The 23,233-nt window shown below is 35.3% G+C and overlaps 4 protein-coding genes across 6 annotated transcripts; 3 read left to right on the plus strand and 1 right to left on the minus strand.

Annotated features, from left to right (window-relative positions):
- Nucleotides 1–1,078: 1,078 nt before the first annotated feature.
- LOC141724439 (type IV inositol polyphosphate 5-phosphatase 9-like) lies at nt 1,079–3,740 on the minus strand. The gene is made up of 8 exons (XM_074526599.1): nt 3,658–3,740; nt 3,330–3,514; nt 3,069–3,179; nt 2,736–2,988; nt 2,427–2,611; nt 1,898–2,006; nt 1,647–1,801; nt 1,079–1,457 (listed from the first exon to the last, which is right to left on the minus strand). Exons 1-8 carry the CDS (start codon nt 3,676–3,678, stop codon nt 1,250–1,252), a joined length of 1,227 nt encoding a protein of 408 aa, XP_074382700.1. The 5' UTR covers nt 3,679–3,740; the 3' UTR covers nt 1,079–1,249.
- A 1,447-nt stretch (nt 3,741–5,187) lies between these two features.
- On the plus strand, nt 5,188–5,850 carry LOC141717780 (uncharacterized). The gene is made up of 2 exons (XM_074519982.1): nt 5,188–5,344; nt 5,441–5,850. Exons 1-2 carry the CDS (start codon nt 5,188–5,190, stop codon nt 5,848–5,850), a joined length of 567 nt encoding a protein of 188 aa, XP_074376083.1.
- A 7,233-nt stretch (nt 5,851–13,083) lies between these two features.
- Nucleotides 13,084–19,442, plus strand: LOC141679022 (65-kDa microtubule-associated protein 6-like). 3 transcript variants are annotated; one of them, XM_074485516.1, is made up of 12 exons: nt 13,084–13,257; nt 13,906–14,109; nt 14,744–14,998; nt 15,227–15,442; nt 15,543–15,698; nt 15,775–15,934; nt 16,029–16,180; nt 16,422–16,509; nt 16,598–16,671; nt 16,756–16,830; nt 17,148–17,473; nt 19,305–19,442. In XM_074485516.1, the coding sequence occupies exons 1-11, from the start codon at nt 13,195–13,197 to the stop codon at nt 17,454–17,456; spliced, it is 1,752 nt and encodes a 583-aa protein (XP_074341617.1). In that variant the 5' UTR covers nt 13,084–13,194; the 3' UTR covers nt 17,457–17,473; nt 19,305–19,442. The 3 variants fall into 3 exon arrangements, with proteins under 3 accessions (XP_074341617.1, XP_074341611.1, XP_074341602.1); XM_074485510.1 differs by lacking the exon at nt 19,305–19,442 and adding an exon at nt 17,744–19,228; XM_074485501.1 differs by lacking the exon at nt 19,305–19,442 and having other exon boundaries at nt 13,085–13,257; nt 17,148–17,667.
- Nucleotides 19,443–19,569: 127 nt separating this feature from the next.
- LOC141679014 (LRR receptor-like serine/threonine-protein kinase EFR) lies at nt 19,570–22,926 on the plus strand. Its single transcript, XM_074485494.1, has 2 exons — nt 19,570–22,228; nt 22,392–22,926. Exons 1-2 carry the CDS (start codon nt 19,570–19,572, stop codon nt 22,784–22,786), a joined length of 3,054 nt encoding a protein of 1,017 aa, XP_074341595.1. The 3' UTR covers nt 22,787–22,926.
- Nucleotides 22,927–23,233: the final 307 nt, after the last annotated feature.

The raw sequence follows: 23,233 nt of genomic DNA on the forward strand, positions 1-23,233 counted from the left end.
ATCATGAAATTGACACATTTGAAATGACAAAATGTAGATGCTTGGGAGGATCTGTGCTCCTCAAAGACATAGTTTCATTGAGTTAACTAAGCAGAAGCCAGTTTGCAAGTCACATTCGATACCTCAATTTGGTTGTATGTTATATATAATGTCACCATTGCTTCATTTAAGTGTGTATACATTGTCGATGGCAAATTCATATAGGGGTTAACGGGGACACGTGTCTCAGCAGAAACAAAATTTTGCAGTTTTTTACTAAAATTTTGAGGTATAAATTTGTATATTCTATAAAGTGCTCCAACTAAAAGAATGTGAAGTGCACCTATAAGGCTAGTTGGAGATTAAATAGTTGAAATATTAATTTTTAACGCTTAAGTATTAAAAAAAATCAAAAAATCTAGTTAAAATGATTAAAAAAAATTAAAATTTGGATCACCACTCATAATATACTCACTTAAGTACATATTGTCCGGAATTAATTTATGGTATATAATTGTGGTAAATATCTTGATTAGGAGCAAGTAGAAAACAATAATAATGATGGAATAAAATATATTTTAAGTTGAGGTAATTCTTCCTTGTTTAGAAGATCATAAAATTTGTATAATACCTTGTCATTCAAATATTTAATGTGATCAATCTATATGGTTATGAGGGTAGTTTGTATTGTACATTTGTTGTAATGCTTCCTGATGTTTGTTACAATTTGCACATAATTATTATAAATAACTGTACATTATTATTATGTGGTCTCAATGAAGAACCACATAACATAAAATTAGAATTAAGTAGTCTCTATGGTCTATGGAAGATTATATATAGTATCATACAACACTCTTGTGTAGATATTTTTTGATATTGTAAATATAATATTAAGGTTTACATTTTAATACAGGATTGGGCAATACATAGAGGCAGCCGTTGGACTAAAATGAACCACACAACAAATATATAATATTAAGAGCCGGGGATTATATGGTCAGATTTGTTTATTCAAAAATAAAAACAAGGATCAGATAAGAAATAATTAACTTTAAATATTATCATCATATTAGTTTAATACAACATGCATGCAAATGCAACCTTCTGATGATCTCTTCACCTACTCTAAAACTACCAAAATTTCACACCATTTCAAAAACATTATACTCAAAAAGAAAGAGTGTGGACTAATATGATACAAACTGGACGCTTGAATATAAGAACAATGACTGCATCCTCAAGAGTCAAGAGATACTAGAATTCAGGATTAAGTGGCATTTATTTGGCTCTGGATATTCATATGTTCGAATCTTTCGTCTGATGAGAAGAAACCCTGAAATTCCTTGCCGGTTTGCAAAACCTTAACTTGGATGGTGAAAACAGCCTTCACTGCCCTGTGATCTGACAACTTCGATTCATTTCTTGTATATGAAAGTTGCTTTATGCCCTCCCCAAGCCACATTATCCGATCACACCTACCAAACAACAGTGATGTCAAATTGTCAATAAGTACTTAATTATTTAGATGGCGTTTGAATCATGAATTTTAACCCTGCTAAATGAAATTTGAAACGAATCTCATTATCGTTTTCGTTAACTGAGTTAAAATTTCATGATCCAAACAGTCATCTAATTAATTTATCCGGTCACGTAAATGTGTTTACCATGCAGGAGCGCGTTTCTTTTGGCCTTCTCTTCCATGTTCAGCAGTCCCATAATATGAATCAGAATTGAGATGATACTTGTAAGTAGGAGCAAAGTTGATTACTCCTTCATGCCAACCTTCAAATGCTTGACCATCCCTTGTCTCTTGCTTTAGCTTCATGATTCTCAATAAAACAATGATGCCAAAGTTAACATCACCAAAAAATGATAATTACGATGATGAATTCAGTACATTTTGGCTAGTAGGTACCTGGTCATTTTGGAGTAAGATGTCCCATTCTCCTTTATCTACTAGTTCTCGAATGTTATGCTCCGTCAGGGAGATTCGGTAATTCAAGTCTCCGAGTATTATTACTCGGCTGCAACAATTAAACATCATAATTAATACCACAAGGACGAGTCATTTATGAAGTTTCACACCTCCGAATGTTTTGATTTCTTTCACCGTTACAAAACATAAATAATTAATAAAGTAATATATATTCTAATTAGTTTAATAAAGTTTAAGGTCATGCTCTGGTGAGAATAAATACTATTAGACTAGTCTTATTCTGCAACAAAAGATCACAATGGAGCTAGGTAGTAGGTAGGTAGGTCTAATGATTTAGTTATGTCAAAATTTGTCTTATTTTCTTGACTTAAGGTTTGTTTAGTTTTACATTTGGCACTAATTAAGATAACAAAACGAAGTTTTTACTATATGTGTTGAATGTTAGGAAGAGTTAAAGAAGTGTTAATTAAAGATTAAGCAGCAAAATGCATGGGATGAAGCTACGTACTCGTGGTCTAGGATCTTCCTTGGCAAATCAAGGGTGGGGCATATAGGAAAGCTTGTACGTGAAAATATATCGGCTACGTTAGAGTTTCTGATTTTCTCATCTCCAAATCTACCCCCTGAAGCAAGATGGCTGCACACAAAGCAGAAGCTCGTTTCATGTAATCGAAATCTTACTGACACTGAACCCTGCAAGTACATAAAGTCTTGTTGATGAGAGAGAGAGAGAGATTGTTGATGAGAGAGATAGAGGGGGAGAGAGAGAGAGAGAGAGAGAGATTTGGTGCAATATACAGAGAGATTAATAGTATACCTTATTTCCTAGACATCCCATGATGCCACAGCCTACACATGAAACACTTGGGCTTCTTACAGATGAGTGAAGATCAGTTCGAACCCACACTGATATTAATATCCCAACCATTTGCTTACTAATGAGACACCGAAAGTCTTGTTGAGTGTATTTGTTTAGAGTTTTCCTGATCAAGGAATTCCATTTCATGCAAATTTTACTCTTCTCTGATCCAAGTATGTTTGCAGCTTTAAGGGGAACTACTTCTTGGAACCTAAAGTGATTCATGAACATAAATATCACATTACTCATATATAAATAAAAGTTACAAATCAAATTGAATCGTGTGTGTACCCGAAAACATAGATGTCACAGGGAGTATTATTCTGTGTATCTTGAAAATCCTCCATGTCGTAATCATCAGTTGGTGATACTCCGCCCACATTCCATGTACTGACAAATACCCTTTGGAGAAAAAGCAAATTTTAACCAACAAGCCCAAGCATATATATATATGAGCTACAATTTACAGATTTCATAATGATGCAACAAAACGAAAAAGGCAGGCAAAGAGAGAAGCTATGGAAAGCTAGAAGCATGAACCAAAGTTCTTACTTGTAGTTTGTCTCCCCATGATCCGTGAACACGGAGTTAGAATTATTTACAGAATCTTCCATATTCAAACTAGGAAATCTTAGTGAATGAACCTCCAAGTTGCTTGTTGGGAAGTCGGCTACAAAGTTATTGCTACCCAATGTTTTCCTCAAGATTTTACTAGCTACCAATCTAGGCCACATAACCTATAGTATGAAAAATATACGATCAATCAGCAATGTATCAAACCATATATGATGTGTTCAAGGTTAAAATATATGCACACATATGGTTAGCAAAATGCGACACATAGAAACTAGTAGAGACGGATCTAGTAAGGCACACGAACATCATTCAGCTTTCTCGGCATGATGGATGGATCGAGGAGGCCAGAGGGAGACAATGGATCGACAAGTACACTTTAGATTTAGAAGGAAGGTAGAAGGTAAATATTGTAGAATGGGGGCAACTAGTTATATAAAAATAAAGGTGATCAAGAGATGGGAGACCATGCCAAGGACAGTGACATTTGCAAGTTGGAATTGAAGAAACATTATAACTGACGTGGAACGCGATATTTTGATCCTCCATAGATTGTGTTAGAATGAGTTTTAGCACAATATAGTCTTCCCCTCACAACCATTGTTTTTCATGTTTGCATGAGTTCTGATTGGTGGGAGCTCAGGGATTTTATCAATCATAATTCAAGAGGACTATGGTTCTGAATTCTAGTGTTTAGTTGGTTTTATACGCTAGAAGCAGTCCCACAAAAAAGACCCAACTTAAGTCATTCATTAATATTAAAATCAAATAAAGTTAAAAGAAAATATTAGGTATTCTAAATTGGTGCCGAAAACCGTTCCCTATAAATAATATGTATAGTTACTAATTTTGCCAACTTTTCTCCGTTCCCAAATATTTATGGCCCTTATGATAACATACGTATAATTACTAACTTTACTAATAATAATATATGAGTCTACGTTCATATATATGTACATGCGAATTAAAACACGTCAAGTATATTGTCTATTGGAAAATGTGGGTACTAGTCCAACATTTTCAAGTTAATTTGAGTCATAGTTTAAGTGGACGAACTTTACGCGCGCGCAACGAGTGACACTTGAAATGTATTCTCCTCCGATAGAGCTTTCCGATGCACTTTGAATCACTCAAAATGGTTAAGAGATGTATGAGATATGATCATCTAAAGTTAGTATCTTAATAGTGGAAATTTGTGTAAAAGAATGAACGTCCCACATTGAATTTGCAAAGGAGAATGCATAGGTTTATATAGTAAAACACTTATGTAGTGTTCAAATATGTTACTTATGTATTACTCCAACACCTATGTGCGGCCCGCGTGTGATGTGTGGATGTAGCGGAAAATTGGCCTGTTTTGCAAGGTGTTGTTCGTAAAGAAGCTGAGCTGGCATAGATCTAGAAATTCTTCTCAAAAACACACAATATTGTAAACTTCATCTTCACTAACAAGTATGTAGAGTTAAAGATTGTTAATGGAGATTGTCAGTTGAATCGAAGAACATCATCTCTCTCTCTCTCTCTCATTCAATCTCTCGATGCTGATCTCCAATCATAACTTTCGTGTAAGTTCGTTATGAAAATCTTTTCCTGCTTACGTCTAGCTAATCACATCTACGTTGCGTAAGTTCACTCTATAATCTGATATGCAATTATCAAGTTTTGCTATCTCAATCATTAATTGCAATCAATCTATTTGATCAAAGTCCACATACATCTAGTATAACATGTCTACAGTTGCATCATACTCAACAGCTATCATAGGATCCACCTCAACCTCCTCAACCTTTGATTGTAATCATCCATACTATCTTCATCCATCTAGAATAATCCAGGAATGCAACTTGTTGCTGTTATATTAACTGAATCTAACTACAATCAGTGGCGTAGATCTATGTCTATTGCTTTATCCTCAAAACTAAAATATAGATTTGTTGATGGAACTTGTTCTAAACCTGCACAAAATGCACCTCTCTTGATGCACGGGATGCGATGTAATGATATGGTGACCTCATGACTCTTGAATTTTGTCTCTGTGGATATACGAAATAGTATAGTGTATATCACAACTGCTCGAGATATTTGGCTAGATCTCGAAGTAAGATATGCTCAGAGTAATGTGCCTAAGCTCTTTAATTTGAGAAAAGAATTATCTCACCTGGAGCAAGGTTCTCTGTCACTTTCTGGATATTTCACAAGGTTTCGCACTATTAATGATGAACTTGATAGTGTTGTGAATAAACCTAGATGTATTTGTGCTCAGTGCACTTGTCAGGTGAATGCAAAGCTGATTGAAATTGAGCAAAATGTTCAACTTACACATTTTCTCAGGGGACTGAATGATACATATACTACAATTCGAGGCCAGATCTTACTTATGAAGCCTCTTCCAACTCTAAATCAGTGTTATGCTATTCTTCTTCAAGAGGAGAATCAGAGTAACATTCATAATTCTGTGAGTGTTACTAATGACAATATAGCTATGTCTGTGAAAGCTTAGTATAATTCTTTTAAACCACAAGCAAGATTTCAGGCCAACAAGAAAGGTTCTGATGCAGTAGTTATCTGTGAGTTTTGTCACATGAGTGGACATCTTAAGGAGAAGTGTTACTGCATTCATGGCTATCCCAGTTGGCATAGGTTATTTGGAAAACCAAAGCCAAAGCCTAAAAATCTGACTCCTAGAAACTCAATTGTTGCTAATGTTGTTCATCCTCCTGATGATGTCAGAACTGCAAATACCACCACTATTGGTACATCTATCAGTGCAGCAGTCCAATATTCTACTTCTTCTCCTCCTCTCAATCTATCAGATACTCAGTGTCATCAGTTGATCAAGATGCGGCAACAATCTCTATCTGGAAACCAATCCACTACTGCATCTGTTCTCTTAAATGATGGTCCAAGCTGGACTTCTAATCACTCAGTGAATACTGTTCAAATGACAGGTAACTGACACTTTATTCCTCAAGTTTATAGTGTGATTCAGGCTACAAACCAGTGTCATTGGATTATAGATACCGGTGCTACAGATTATATCACACCATTTATGTCTTATCTTCAAGAAATTCAACCCTCCACTGCTACTTTACAGTTACCAAATGGAGCAACTGCTGACATTACTCACTTTAGGAATGTTAAGCTTAGTGCTCAACCTTACACTAACAAATATGTTGTGTTTCCATTCATTTACATATAATCTTCTTTCTATCTCAAAATCGGTGCATGATATCTCATATCAAGTAGTATTTGAAGCTGATATTTGTTATGTACAGGACCATACATGAAAGATACCATTAGAACTTGGTAAAGAGGAGAATGGCCTGTATATGCTGACAAGTGACATTTTAAAGAATCATCAGACAGAGAGTAACATTGTTGTGAAGACTGTAGTTGCTTCTACTTCAGCTACTAAGTCAAGTTTGGATATTTGGCATGCTAGATTGGGCCATGTACCCACTGGTATAGTTTTTCAGTTACCCATTGTATGTTCAGACAAACTATTAGGTGTTTGTGATAGTTGTCATTATGCTAAACAATCTAAATTGAGTTTCCCTATTAGTACCTCTACAAGTTAAAAGTTGTTTGATGTTGTTCATGCAGATTTATGGGGTCCCTATAGGTTTAAAACTCATGGAAATTGTAATTACTTTCTTACATTAGTGGAAGACAAATCTAGATCTACTTGGGTGTATCTTCTACCAAATAAAACAACCGTTCCTTCTATTCTGAAAGAATTTATAGTACTGATTCAAAATCAATTTGCTAAGACAGTCAAAGTACTAAGAACAAATAATGGTACATAATTTATGAATCGGGAGGTGAATCAGTTTTTGAAAGATACTGGCATTATTCATCAGTCTACTTGTGTGTACACTCCTCAACATAATGGCCTGGTTGAGAGAAAGCACAGACATCTGCTAAATTGTGCTAGAGCCCTTAGGTTTCATGCTGGATTGCCTATAGTTTTCTGGGGAGATTGTCTGCTTACAGCAGCATATCTGATTAACAGATTACCAACTGCAGTCCTGAATAATCAAAGTCCTTATTAGGTACTCTTTAACTCTCTACCAGATTATGATCAGCTAAAAGTGTTTGGGTCATTGCGTTATGCAACTGTGATTCCACAATCAGGTGATAAGTTTGCTGCTAGGTCATTTAAAAGTGTATTTCTTGGTTACCCGTATGCAAAAAAGGGTTACAAAGTCCTTGATCTTACTACCAAACAGGTAGTTATTAGCAGGGATGTCAAGTTTGTTGAAACTGTATTTCCTTTTAAAACTATAGAGGCTCAGTCTCCACATTTGTTATTTATCGAGTCATATGTCTTTGTTGATAATGATCCCTTGCATTCTGATTTTGGAGATAACTCAGTACTTTCCAATTTCAATCTTGATACACCAGTGCAAGACACTGACTTTTCTAGTTCAGCTGATACTTCTGGCTCCGATGAGTCTGTGAGAACTTCTACACCTTCATGTGAGCTCCCTGTGGTTAGACCTCATTGACACAAGAAAATTCCAGCTAAGTTTAATGATTATACTGGCTTACCAGCTCATTTGATCTCAAATATCTCTATTGCTGATAAAATCTCTGACCCTCAACACTATAAGGAAGCTATTGATATTTCTGTATGGTGCCAAGCTATGAGCTTAGAGTTAGCTGCTTTGGAAGCAAATGAGACATGAGAGGTGGTTCTCTTACCTTCTTCTAGGAAGGTTTTGGGATGTAAATGGCTCTATAAAGTCAAATATTTGTCAGATGGTAAAATTGACAGGTATAAAGCCATGTTAGTAGTAAAGGGGTTCACACAAATTGCCAATATGGATTACTCTGAAACCTTTGCCCCTGTGGCAAAGATGACATCTTTTAGATTATTGCTAGCTTTGGCAGCTATGAATAACCGGGATACCTCTCAACTTGATGTGACAAATACCTTCTTGCATGATCTATTAGATGAAGAAGTGTATATGGCTTGTCCTCCTGGTTATAAGATTCCTGAATCAGTTCTACTTAAATATCCAGGTCAGAAGTTAGTGTGTAGGTTACTTAAATCATTGTATGGGCTTAAGCAAGCTCCTAGGCAATGGTTTATTGCTCTATCTTCTGCATTGATTTCTTTTGGCTTTGTTCAAACTATAGGAGATCCCAGTCTGTTTGTTTACTCTAAGGAATCTTCTGTTGTCTATCTACTCGTTTATGTAGATGATATGGTTATGACTGGTAGTGATGTTGTTCTTATGGCTCAGATAACTGATTTCTTGAGTTCTCATTTCAAAATCAAAGCTCTTGGTGCATTACATTACTTTCTGGGTCTTCAAATAACTCGGAATAAGGCCGGTATTTTTATGAATCGGCAGAAGTACACTACTGATTTACTTCTTAAGTTTGCACATCTCAAGTCTCAGCATTCCCTTGTTCCTATTGAGCAGCATCATGAACTGCTGCATGACTCTGAAAGCCCTCTCCTTCAAGATGTCTCTGCTTATAGAAGATTGGTGGTAAACTTATCTACTTAACCATTTCTCGTCCTGATTTATCCTATTCTGTTCATATTCTCGCTCAATATATGCATTTACCTCAATCAATCCATTGGCATGCTGCCCTCAAGCTCATCAGATATTTACAATCCACTTCCACTCAAGGCATGTTCTATGCTGCATCAATTAACCCAGTTCTTTCTGCCTTCTGCGATGCTGATTGGGGTTGCTGTCATTTGACTCGTCAATCATTGACAGGTTTCTGCATTATGTTTGTAGGGACAGTCATTGCCTGGAAGTGCAAGAAGCCACATGTCGTCTCTCGATCTTCAGCTGAAGCTGATTACCGCAGTATGGCTGATACTGTGTGTGAAATTACATGGCTGGTGTCCTTACTATCTGAACTGCAGCTCTCTGATGTTACTCCAGTTCCGTTATTTTGTGACAACCAATATGCCTTATATATTGCTTCTAATCCCGTATTTCATGAACACACTAAACACATTGAAATCGATTGTCATGTTGTGCGTCACAAACTCAAGACTAGTTTGATTTCTACTCATCACATTGCTTCTCATGATCAACCAGCACATTTGTTCACTAGAGCTTTAGCTTCAGTTCATCTGCGTGTTCTTTTGTCCAAGTTAGGAGTTGCCAGTACTCTGTCTATCCTAACTTGAGGGGGATGTTAAATAACAAGTCTAGTGCTCTTGGTTGAGGTAACAAAAGCTGAGTTGGCAATAACTCTTCCCGCCTAAAAGTTTGTTACAAGTCTCTGGATCTAGAAATGAGAATATATACTTTCTTCTTAGGGTTAGTAAAGTGAGAGTTAGTTTGTATTACTTTTTAAAAATACATAATATTGTAAACTTCATCTTCAGTAACAAGTATGTAAAGTTAAAGATTGTTAACGGAGACTGTCAATATTTACATTGAAGTTCATTGTATAAGCATGATTAAGCATGATTTACATTGAAGTTAATGGATATTAACTTCTCGTTAATATCCTTTTTATTATTTTTTGTTATTCGCAGTATTTTCTATGTATTAATCTCCGATTGTGGATCACAGTTTCATTGGACAAAAGTTTTGAAAATCAATTTCGGATAATAAACACTACACTTAAAATTAAATTCGTTATTGTTGTCCGATACAATGAAACATGAGACCACATGACTGCATTGAAATGGTGGTTTAATCAATTTGGAAGTTAAAATTGTTCGAAAATGGTGGTCGGTTAAGATATGATCCTAATTTCCATATAACTAGATAGAAAACTATTGTCCAAAAAGACACATATATACAAAATAATAGTATACTCCATACACTATGCGTGTATGTTAAAATGGCTCAGGTGATTGGTTGGTGCTGCAGTGGACAAAGTCTTAATTTCTCTGATATATACTGTATCTGTGTTTGCTATATGTTGAAATGACATCAAAAGACAAAAATTGGGTCTTAATTAAAAAAACTTGTGGAGTCCACTTCTTTTAGGTTTTGGCCACATAATTTATTTAAGTACATCTTAATGATAATATTAGTTAATTGACATAATTGGTCAACAGATCTACAAAATCATACCCTCTTAGTTTTTTTGTTTTTCGATGAATTAAATATGCATCTCTCCTTAAAAACAAGTTGACATAAACAAAAGCATTCTCTTTCTTTTCTCCTGTTTATTATTTAAATTAAGTAACATTTTGGTATATCATTAATGCTTAAAAAAATAGAAGATATTACAGTAGATTTTTTTTTGACAAGGATATATTATATAAAGATTAAATCCAGAGAATATAATAATATTCTTATCATCTAGGGTGGTCATAGATGATCGGTTTAATAAAAATGGGCAAGTTGAGTGTCGTTGTCATTGATAGGGCTCAGTGCTAGCTGATCCCAAACCAAGGCCCATTACAAATTTACTATCCAGCCCATTTATGTAGTATGATAGCAGTCCCATTTTTCATTTCAAAGTGCACATGATTACTTCAAAAATATTATTTTGCTGCTGCTCACAAGACGCATTGTAAATTGTGTCTGTAAACTTGCATTTCATTTAAAATAAGTGATTTCAAATGACATAATATGAGTTGTCATTTCAAATTTTTATGTTTATAGTAATATTTGAATGTTCTGGGTTTCAAATCAAATTCAAATTCAAATTACGAAACAACTTATTTAATCAAATCCAGAATTTCAAATGAAATTCAGTTTTCGAAACGGGGCATAAATTCATTGTAAATTATTTTTCTGAATTTTAAATTATTTCATGTAATTTGGAATTCGGTGTTACTTGAAAGTTTACATTCGACCAGAAGTGTTTTATAGTGTAAGGGTTTTTAATGAGATTAAACTTAAATCGATCATGTTGGACAAATCACACATATTTTAGATCAAATCGTAGAAAATCAAGTCTATCCATTCAATTAGTAGAAAATCATAGAAAATTAATTATTAAAAAAAGTAATATATAATTAAATAGTCTTGAATCGTATATAACAAAGTTTTGAATATAATTACATAAAATAAGTGAAAATGTTCTTACAAGTACAACAAACTACAAATTACTAAACATCAAATGAAATTAAAAACATGAAATAACGACTTGGTCTTACTCGTTTCTTTTTATATATGTTATTTACAATTGGTAATTCACATTTGGTATTTAGAGTATATATATGTGTGTGAGAGTAATTAATTAATTATTTATTTCCTGTACTTTCGTTTCGTGTCGTATAATTATACCGAAAACTCAAACTTCGCATTAATTATATTCGTGTTTTTCCGTGTTCGTGTTCGTGTTTTTTCTTGTTCGTATACTTTTGTATTCATGTACCAAATTTTCGAATACAAATACTAATTATTCGTGTTATTTCATAATGTGCTCATATATCGTATATCAGTATTTTCGGGTCTAATTCGATTGGGACCTAACTCCCGGTATATATACTGCATGCATATATTTAGATAAAGTCTTCGGGAATATTATTCATATGATTAGAACCTAGCTCCCAATATAAATAACGGTGTACCCACCTATTTATACCACATTTTTGTGTAAGTATAAATTCTGAGAAAAAATTATAACCAAATTGCAAGGTTTCTAAAAAGAAAAAGAAAATGTAAAAGCCTCAGTAATTTTATTTGTCAAATGAAATTTAGTTTAACTAAAAATTTTGGGCCTAATTAAGGTACAATAAACCATTTGACAATGATTGACCAGTCAATTATTAATAAATTTCAGTCAAATTTAAATCAATTTGACTGACACAAATACAAAGAAAGCACATAATGGAGAGAGTAATAATTTTTTGCCATTCATCAATTTTATATCATTAATATTCGATCATACCAATAAAATTAATAAATTGGCCAAAAAATAAATTCTAGTTTTATATATTTACTATTAAATAATGCTCAAAGTAAGCCCATAATCCATATAAAATTCAAATAATTCTACAACTACTACACATTTACTTAGCTATTTTTGCATGACATCTCACCAGCTGCTTCATCGCTGGACTCCCTCCACACTTTCACGCGCGGATCAGCGCGTGTCCAAAAAGTAAACACAAATATTCTGCACTCTCTGAACACTTCATGCTATTTATGTACATTGTTGTTCATTAAACCTGCTACTCAAGCATGTTATGTTTTTTGTATTAAATATCTTTGTCACCGCAGATTTTTTATTATTAATATTTTTAATTTCGTATTAATATTAAATTTAAAAATTTTATTATATTAAAATACTCATAAATATGAATTCAACATTACTCATAATTATATTTGATCTTATAAATTAAACGTAAATTAATAGTTAATCGCTTTATTAATGTAAAAAATTAAAATATGAGATATTTTTTGAGATGGAGGGAGTACTATTTTAGCCCGTAAACTCAATATACGAAGAATGATTGTTGTGCATTTTAAAAAAATCATATTATAAGTATAAAATAATTTAATACAATGTGGAACGATGGTCATGCACTTCATAAAAATACAGGAGCTAATGTTTCAATTACTCTCACGTTAAAATGTATTTTTCATAACTTTAAATTAGGTTTGTTATAAAATATTTTTACGTTAAAATATATTTTTCATAGCCCCTTTGCACGGTAACTGTGCAAGGAATAATCAGATATTGAGATATGGTGAAGTCGAAGGAAGGCGAAGGCTGTGTGAAATTGGTGACATATGATGTGTTGTCATTTCATTTGACTTGAAAAATACAAAACCCCACTAAACCCACCCACCCTCCCACTTTCTCTTTCTTCTTCTTCTTTCATCCTCCATTTCTTTGTTCTCTTGTGTAAAGCTTCTATTTTGTGCTACTAAAAAAACAGGGTTGTAGTTCAGTTGAAATGTTGCATACTTATGGTGTATGTACAAGCAGCAGCTACAGTACTTTGTTAAGGGAACTTCAGGTCGAAATCTCTCTCTCTCTCTCTCTCTCTGTCTGTCTCTCTCTCTCTCTCTCTCTCTCTCTCTCTCTCTCTCTTTCTGTCTCTCTCTGTCTCTCTCTGTCTCATGTTTATATTCTTTCATTTATTTTCTATATTTCTATTTATATTAACATGGTTCTTGTTTCTGCATGTTTCTTTTCAATTTATTACTATATTTATGTAGGATCATGTTTATTTGATTTTTTATTTTATCTTGATGCTAAGAGTTTGATTTTGTTAAGCTGTGTAATTGTAATGATTTTTTGGAGTTTAATGCAGACTGTGCCTTTTGTAGGAAATGATTGTATCTGACTTTCATTTCTGTGTTTATTTGTTTGTGTTTGATAAAATAGTGGGTTTTAGAGGAATTTTGTTTGCATATATGAGTCATGTGTGTGTCGGTGTGTATGTAGTTGAGCTGAACTTTGACAATTGCTTAAAGGTACTGCTTGGCTAGAAAAATTATTTAGAGAAAAATGGAAACTTGATGTACAAATTTGTTTCTTTTAATGAAAATATGCAAAGCTGGTATGTGTTTATAGTTGTGCTCATGATTTTAAGTGATCAGAAGAGAGTATATTGCAATTAAGCTGTATTTTTTTTGGTCAACTTTGTTCTTCTGATGAGCAGCAAATATGGTGTGACATCGGTGAGAGTGAGGCTGATAAAGATCGCATGTTGCTGGACTTGGAGAGAGAGTGCCTAGAAGTTTACAGGAGAAAGGTCGATGAGGCTGCAAATACTAAGGCTCGACTTCATCAATCGGTTGCTACCAAGGAAGCTGAACTTGCTACACTTATGGCTGCTCTTGGAGAACTTAATATCCAAGCAACGGTACAAAAAAGAACTCGAATCTGAAATAGGAACCTCCATGTTTAGTTCCAGATATATATATTAATTTCACCCTTATATAGTTTATACTCTGATTTGTTATCGTTAACATTATGGTTGCAAAAATCTCAATGACATCAGATGAAATGGACATCTTTTCTGAACTTATGTATCATATTAAAGTCGCCTTCCTCTTTACAGGAAGATGCTTTCTTCTTTGTAACAATGTCTAGTAAGCTTGTGGGTAGTCGATGTTTTCTCGGTTTCCCTATCATGCCATGTGTATTAAATTTATCTCACTGGCTACTATTTCGAGTATCATTCAATTAAGTGCCTGATTAGTGTTATAAAAGTGCCGACTGGTAAAAAACATAGCTTTCTGTGACACTGAATTTTAGTTGCAGATTTAGCCCAATGCTTTTAAAGTTCTTGTTTATGACAGAGTAGATCTACTAGTTTTATAATTTGAGATCATTGTTTTTCTGATGTATGAACTTCTGTTGAATTGGTTAGTTTCGAGTCACGAAAAGTAGTGCTTGAATAGGACGCAAGCAATATATGAGTATCTTCATTCAAAAACCAGAGTATTGTAAATCATTGCTGTGCCTTTTAATAAACCTTGCTATCAAATTCACAGAAGAAGAATGCAACAACATTAAAAGATCAGCTTATGTTACTTACACCCGTGGTCGAAGATTTAAAACTAAAGAAGGAGGAGAGGATGAAGCAATTCTCGGACATGAGGGCACAAATCGACAGGATTACTGTTGAAATTTCAGGATATAGTTATCTTGTCAATTCTGGATTAACATTAGATATGGAGGAACAAGATGTTTCACTCAGAAAGCTCAACGAATACCAGACATGTCTTCGGGAACTTCAAAAGGAAAAGGTGCGGAAAAGTTGTTACTACATCTCTTTCATTTGTTTCATCTATAAACTACATCTCTTTGTTAGTTGTTACTGTATTTTGTATGATGGTTTCTCTGTAAATGATACATTTTACAATGGGCTGAAGAAGGTATTAATTTGGAATAGTTAGCATGACCATTGTAATTCTACTTTCTTATCCTTGTCACATTGTTCATTGATTGAGTGTTTGCACTACCTCTTTTTCCAGTCTGACCGCCTCCAAAAGATTATGGAGCATGTGAATGAGGTGCATATCTTGTGTGGCGTTCTTAACCTAGATTTTAGCAGAACAGTGAGGGATGTACATCCAAGCTTGCATATGACAAGTTTAGAGCAGTCAAAAAACATCAGTGATAGTACATTGGAAGGTCTAGAGCAGGCTATCCTTAAGTTGAAAACAGAAAGAAAAGTTCGATTTAAGAAGGTTAGATGTGTTTCAGACTCATGCAGTTTGAAATTTGTTTCCTATAAATATACCTTACGCTGCATAACAGGAATAAAATACGAACTTCTTAAAATTGTAGCTGAAAGATATAGTTGCAGCAGTATGTGAACTTTGGAATTTGATGGACTCAACAACTATAAGAGAAGAAAAATGTAATTTTACCAGAATTATCTCAATTTCATCCGAAGCAGAAATTGTAGAACCGGATTTTCTTTCTATGGAGATAATTCAACAGGTTTGTACCACCTCTTTAACCTTCTGGTTCATGCTGCCTGAGGATAGATCATGTATTACTGAAATTTCCTCGACAGGCATCAGCAGAAGTTGAGAGACTTACTAATTTGAAAGCAAGCAGGATGAAAGAACTGGTTATCAAGAAGAGATCAGAACTAGAAGATATTTGTTGCAAGACACATATTGAACCTGATTCAAAAACAGCTGCAGACAAATCCATCGTGATGATCGATTCTGGTATGTAACATTTTATTGAAGCATAAACCACTCTTCTTTTCCACTTTGCCTTAGCTTCCTACGTGATTCATCAAAAATTTATTCTGCTTTTCAGGTCTTGTGGATCCCTGTGAACTCTTGAAAAATATTGAAGGACAAATAGAAAGAGCTAAGGATGAAGCACTAAGCCGAAAAGAAATTATCGATAGGATAGAGCGATGGCTGTCAACATGTGAAGAGGAAAATTGGCTTGAAAATTATAACCTAGTAAGCAAGAATGACTAATCAATGTAGCTTTAGCATGTGTCGTGAGACAGAGACTCTAACTGTGAATTTCCCAACTGTTTGTCAGTAAATTTCTCTATGGGTGTGTATATGGTCTAAACTATGGTGTTCATCCAGTGAGTATGTACATTTGACAATCAGATATCGACTTAAAAAACAGCAATCTTAAGCGTTAGATTGATGGTCTTTAATTCTGAATTGATTTACAATGTACACTTTTCAGGACCATAGCCGGTACAATGCTGGAAGGGGTGCACATATAAATCTTAAGCGTGCAGAACGTGCTAGAATAACAGTTACTAAGATTCCAGGTACCCTATATTATTGCTCTATCTATCAGGTCATATATTACGAGAGAGAGCATATTTGTTGGAATTAATATACTAGCATAAATTTCAGCAATTGTTGATAGTCTAATAACAAAGACTCTGGCATGGGAAAGTGAGAGAAGAAAACAATTTCTTTACGATGGGGTATGTTTTGTGTAATAAGACTGCAGCTCATAGTTTACTCATGTTGCCACTTTTATAACATTTTCCAACCATTTTTTTGTGAAGGCGCGATTGGTAGCTATACTGAATGATTACAAGATTACGAGACAACAAAAAGAGGAGGCAAAGAAGCAATACAGGGTAAATTTATTTATGCATATCGATATGTATAGTTCCAGAAACTTTAACGGATAGTAAATGGCAATAAGCATAATCAACCTCAAGGATAAATTTATAAACATTCTGTAGATTGTCCAAAAAGGTTCTAAATTCGTGCTTTTGTCTTTTTTCCCTTTTACATAGTGGCCACTGGCCACTCATTTCTCTTAGAACTATAAATACAGAATAATGCAAGTTCCCAAGTCATAGATAACTATAATTCTTTCTAATCTTTGCACGGAGAATCTATATCTCATTTTTCTTACGACACTTAATTATTGTATCCGTCGTTACTGTAGGACCAGAAAAAGCTCCGGGACTTGCTACTCAAAGAAAAAGAATCCATGTATGGATCAAAGCCTAGTCCAAGAAGAAGTTCTAGTTTTAGAAATGGATATATGACCCCCGCACCTCGCAGGAACTCAGTTGGATGTGCAACTCCAGAGCTGCAAACACCACGTTCACATTCAGCACGACATAATGGGCAGTTTAAGGAGATGAGAAGACTGTCTACTGGGCCGTTGAACTTTTTAGCCATGGGAAAAGAGGATATCATATCTTTATCATCTGTATGTGGTTCTGAGCCAGAGTCTCCCCCTCTGACTTAAGTTTGGAACTTAGACTGGTACGTATTAGCATCAAGTCTCTAGACTTCTTGTGTCATTTTTCTGTTAAACGGTTGTTATTCTTCAGCTATTGTGAATGTAAAACCTTTTCAATCATGCAACCCTTTCTTGGTAAATATGATTCTTGTATGACTCAAACGATCCCCGGATAAAACCATTGTTATCTTACTATTTCCCAAAACTGGCCAAGTCATTCTGTATCTGTACTCCCTGTCAATAGTGGTTATTTTTTGTCGTATTGAGCTTTTATTACTTGTATGTCTGTGCAGAACCAGCAACAAACCACATGGATTTCAAATTAGAAACATTAGATAGATGGCTGGGAAGTTGCAAAAAGCTTGTGAATATAAAGTGGGAATAATCTACACTAGCGTATGTATGATGTTAGAACTACTTAGACAGCCATGACTGACATTTAAGAACCTGCATTGCTTAAATTAGCGAACTAAGATGTTGGAAGTGATAGAATATTGTGGATATGCTACTTCTAATTTTTTATTTTTGTAACTTAATACTAACAAACCTTATACCTTACTCGTATTAATAAAGGCAAAAACGAGGTAAGTTTGAAGCACTAGTCATCTGCGACCCAGACCCTTTTATAAAATCTAGTGTCACGAAGGTTTTTCAGCAGGTCTGAGCTCCTCAAGAGTAGCATCATCTTTCCTGTGAGAAAGTTCTCTGTGATGGTTGTAGCAGAAGGGCAGACCTCGTGGAACGGTGGAAGCATTCAGTGTTCTATACAAAATTTCAGTGGCTGACCGAGAATTTTAAAAGATATTTATTAATGAAAAGTGAAAACACATTTCCAAGTTCATCCGAGGCGAGTCCCATGGCTTTCAAGAATTATAATATTTCGTTCGAAATTTGTTAGAATATTAATATAAGATCTAATTATGCCCTTCATTTGGTTCTTTAAGATTTTAGATGAACCGGTTACTTAACAAAATTCTCACCGACTTTTCAAGACTAGCCGGGACTCAAAATGATTACGCTGATTCATACAAATCAGCAGGGCTGAATTTTGCCTAGCACCTCCCTGATTTTGCTATTGATCAGTTCTACTATTTCCCCAGAAGAAATATGAAGGCAGTGTATACTGCTAAACTAGACCCTCCTTGTTCTTGATGTGCCCTCTTCTGTCTGCCACTTTCTGTGTCTCAATCATTTTAATCTACTTACTGCTCATGTAGACTTGACTGATCAATTTCCAGGAAACTCGTAATCTGAAAATTCTTGCATCTGCTCACACAGGAGTAATAAACAACAGAAAATGAAGCTACAGCTTACTGAAAATATTTATTTATCCAAGAGACGGGGGCTATCTTTAGAAATTACAATATCTTTACTAGCATGTTGTAAAAGAATCAAAAAGGAGTCAGCTGCACAAGAACAACACGTTGATGATTACTGACCAATGCACAGTAAGGTCCTCCAGAATCCTGAGTAAAAAATAGATATCCTGTGACAATATACAGCTGGGGATTAGGAGGAGCATTCTAGCTCAATCTGAGAATTGAACCCATGACATGAGACTGACAGAGGATAAACTTTTTAACGTTAGGCAATCCATCACGCTCTTAGCCCCTAATTTTTTTAAAATATAATTTTAACCATTTCCTATACCTTTCCATAAGAACTCCGTGAGTCTCTGTCCTGTTTAAGGTCTAAAGTTCATGATCCAGAAGTTGCTGATCACAAACCTTAGAGAGATACAGCCCAGCGTGTCCAATGGGATCTGGAAAAGGTGTCCCAACTGATTGACATGTAAGATAGAAAAATTTGCAACTGTCTATGTACATGTCTACGCTTACAGTTGATTTGCTGCAGGTCTACGCATCAGTACCATTCAATGACTAGGCACCCAAGTCAAGCAAGGAGAGATATTCAATGACTTCCGGGCCTCATGGGAAACTGGAAAGAAATTCCTACACAGTTGATTAGAAAGAATTGAGAAGAAAGGCACTTGCATGTAGTGGTACGTGATCAAGACTTCGAGTATTTACACGTATGGAGCTTATTAATTTGTCCATGCACTCTCTACAATTGCTTTTACTTCCTTTTGTATCGTATCCATTTTATCAGACTTACCACAATGATTTTTCGTTTTATCATCCTCTTCCTATTAACATTAGCAGATTGTAGAAACAGTCCAACATTGTTAGGTAATGTCACAGACCAACAAGCTTTGCTCTACATCAAGGCTTCCATAACAGGAGATCCACATGTTCTAAGCTCATGGAACCATTCTGTCCACTTGTGTTCCTGGGAAGGCATTACCTGCGGTCGTAGACATCAGAGAGTAACAGCATTAAACCTCTCATCTCAACAACTGGATGGTACTCTATCTCCTCATATTGGAAACCTCTCCTTTCTTAGAGCAATTCGCCTTGATACAAACAACTTTCGAGGCATAATCCCTGGTCAAATTGGTCAGCTATTTCGCCTACAATATCTTCACCTAGATAGCAATTCTTTTCAAGGTGAATTTCCGATGAATTTAAGTCATTGTTCGGATATTAGAGTTATCAGTATAGAAAAGAACAATCTGAGTGGAAAATTGCCAACTGATTTTATGTCTTGGTCTAAACTTGCTGTGTTTGATGTGAAGAAAAATCATTTCATCGGATCTATTCCATCGTCAATTGGGAATATATCATCTCTTCTTCTCCTTGATTTAAATACAAACTATCTAACAGGGAGCATACCTTTGGAAGTTTCTCACCATCTAAACTTAGAGTTTCTCCAACTGTCAATAAACAATTTTTCTGGTACGGTTCCCCTGCCACTTTACAACATCTCTTCTATCATTTTTCTTAGCCTCACTCGAAATGAGTTAGAAGGAACGCTTCCTGCAAATTTTGGCTTCACCCTTCCTAATCTTCAAACATTCTTTGCTGCGCAGAACAGATTCTCAGGGCCTTTTCCACCATCCATAACTAATGCTTCAAAACTTGAACAGTTCGAAATAGCATATAACAATATTAGTGGTCCTCTACCAATGAACTTTGGAACTCTTTTGAGTCTTCAAGTGCTAAACCTAGGCCACAATATACTTGGACATAATCAGCCACCTGGTGGCTTGAGCTTCCTTGGTTCTTTGGTCAATTGTACCCATCTACAGGTATTGGGTTTATACGAGAATGAGTTAAGTGAGGAGCTCCCGAATTCTATTGTTAATCTCTCAACCACATTAGATGTACTGGACTTCGGTGGAAACCACATATATGGAAGCATACCCCAAGAAATTGGGCAACTCTTGAACATGACACAGCTTATATTGGACCATAATTTGATTACAGGAAGTATTCCAAAATCCATTTGTAAGTTTGCAAAGTTGGGAGCTCTGTTTCTACGTGATAATAGAATTTCAGGAGTGCTTCCAGATTGCCTAAACAACATTACTGGATTACTTACTCTTAGTTTGGATAGTAACATGCTTAATGGAAGCATTCCTGCCGCGTTGTTTAATATCTCATCTTTACAAGGGTTGAGCCTTTTCCGGAATCACCTCAGTGGCGCGATACCTGAGAATGTTATGGGACTTTCTTCACTCAGCCTTGGGCTTTTCTTGCATCAAAACCTATTGACAGGGTCACTACCTTCCAGCATTGGAAACTTAACGCATCTTGTTGACCTACGTATTTCAGACAACAAACTCACCAGAGCAATACCCGATAGTTTGGGTGACTGTGTAATGTTGGAGGAACTCCACATGGAAGGCAACCTTTTCGAAGGTAGGATTCCATCTACCTTTAAAGCTTTAGAAAGTCTTACGTTTTTAGATCTTTCAAATAACAATATGTCAGGGAATATTCCTCATTTTCTTGGAGAGTTGCGTCAGATTCGATATATAAATCTGTCACACAATAAACTAGGAGGTGAGATGCCTAAGAAAGGTCTGTTCTCAAATGTTAGTTCTTTTTCAGTCATTGGAAATTTTCAGCTTTGTGGAGGCATTCAAGCATTGCAGTTGCCTGATTGTCGTGAAAACATCTCAAAGAGAAAGAAATTTCCATCGAGAATAGTACCACTCATAGTTCTCGTACCTCTTGCTACTTTGTTAGCATGTTTTACCTTTGTTTTCTGCCGAATCAAGAAGTCCAAGCAGAAGAACGCCCGAACCTTAGCTGTCCAAGAAGATCATTACCTTAGGCTTTCATATCAAGATATTCTGATAGCAACAAATGATTTTTCTCTGAACAATTTGCTAGGCGAGGGAAGATATGGCTCAGTATACAAAGGAGTTGTCGAATCCTTGCAACACATTGTCGCAGTGAAAGTACTTAATGTTGCAGTACACGGAGCCTACAAGAATTTCTTGGCAGAATGCGAAACGTTGAGGAATAGTCGCCACCGAAATCTCATCAAGATCATTACAGCTTGCTCTAGCACTGATTTTAAGGGCAACGACTTCAAGGCATTGGTTTTTGAGTTCATGAGAAATGGGAGCCTGGACAACTGGTTACACCCGAGTACATCTGAGCAAGGTAATGAAAGAAACTTGACATTATTCCAGAGGCTAAATATTGCCATCGATGTTGCAATGGCAGTAGATTACCTGCATCATCACTGTCCCACAAAAATTATCCACTGTGACCTAAAACCAAGTAATATCCTTCTTGATGAGGATTTTGTTGCTCATGTTGGTGATTTTGGTTTAGCCAGATTTTTCTTATCTAATACATTTGACATAAATCATGCCCAAACGAGTTCAACCGGTGTTCGAGGAACTGTCGGATATGTTCCCCCAGGTAACTTTTAATACTTGTAATACTGCTTTTTCTTCATTTTGAGAAACAAGATTACAGGTACTTCTACAATGCAAATAAATCATGAGTGTTTATAAGCTATGAACATTTATTTATAGAATATAAAGTTATTAATGGCTGCCAGAATGACTATATTTTTATGCAGAGTATGGAATAGGTGGGAAGATTTCAGCTGAGGGAGATGTGTACAGCTACGGAATTGTTTTACTAGAACTATTCTCAGGGTTAAGACCTACTGGTAGCAGCATATTGATGGACCATGCGAATAATCTTCATGATTATGTGAGGAAATCACTTCCCTATAAAGTGATGGAGATTGTTGATCCTGGGATCATATTACAACAAGAGGAATATGGCTCCTTAGGAGATATATCAGCTAGCAGGAATAGCGTACCTTATAGGCTGGAAGTTTGCTTGGCTTCAATATTGGAAATCGGGGTTTTATGTTCTGTTGAAACGCCAAGAGAGCGCATCGACATTAGTGTTGCTATTAAGAAGCTACATATAGCAAGAGACAAATTTCTGCAGTGTCTGCAGTAACACAAATGACTGCGGGTCTCCTCCTCCATCCCCCCCCCCCAACGAGTTGTCTTCTTTTTTTGTGTACCCTGTTAAAAATAAGCTGTTTGAGTATGTGCGCTCAATGTAACAAAGAATAATCAAATGTATGCAACTTAGTATGTCCCTATCTTTATATCTCGTTATATTTGTAAGTTTTGATCTGTTACTAGAATCAAAATGTGCCTTCATATACCAAAAATTTCTTTGTCAATGCGAAGTTATTTTAAGTTTTTTTTTCCTTTTGAAGAGAACCATTTCACAGCCAACACAAGTTGTGGTTGAATGTGATTTTTGCTTGCATTGATAACTAAATAATTGAAATACTCATATCATTTGTGAGATGTTGAGGGGGTGTATACAGGTAATATGAAGGAGATAGATTTACTTGGGACAAAGCCATCAAACGGATTTTTACTTTTGTTCATG

Source organism: Apium graveolens, chromosome 1 (genome assembly GCF_009905375.1).
Source record: "Apium graveolens cultivar Ventura chromosome 1, ASM990537v1, whole genome shotgun sequence".
Lineage (NCBI taxonomy): Eukaryota > Viridiplantae > Streptophyta > Magnoliopsida > Apiales > Apiaceae > Apium > Apium graveolens.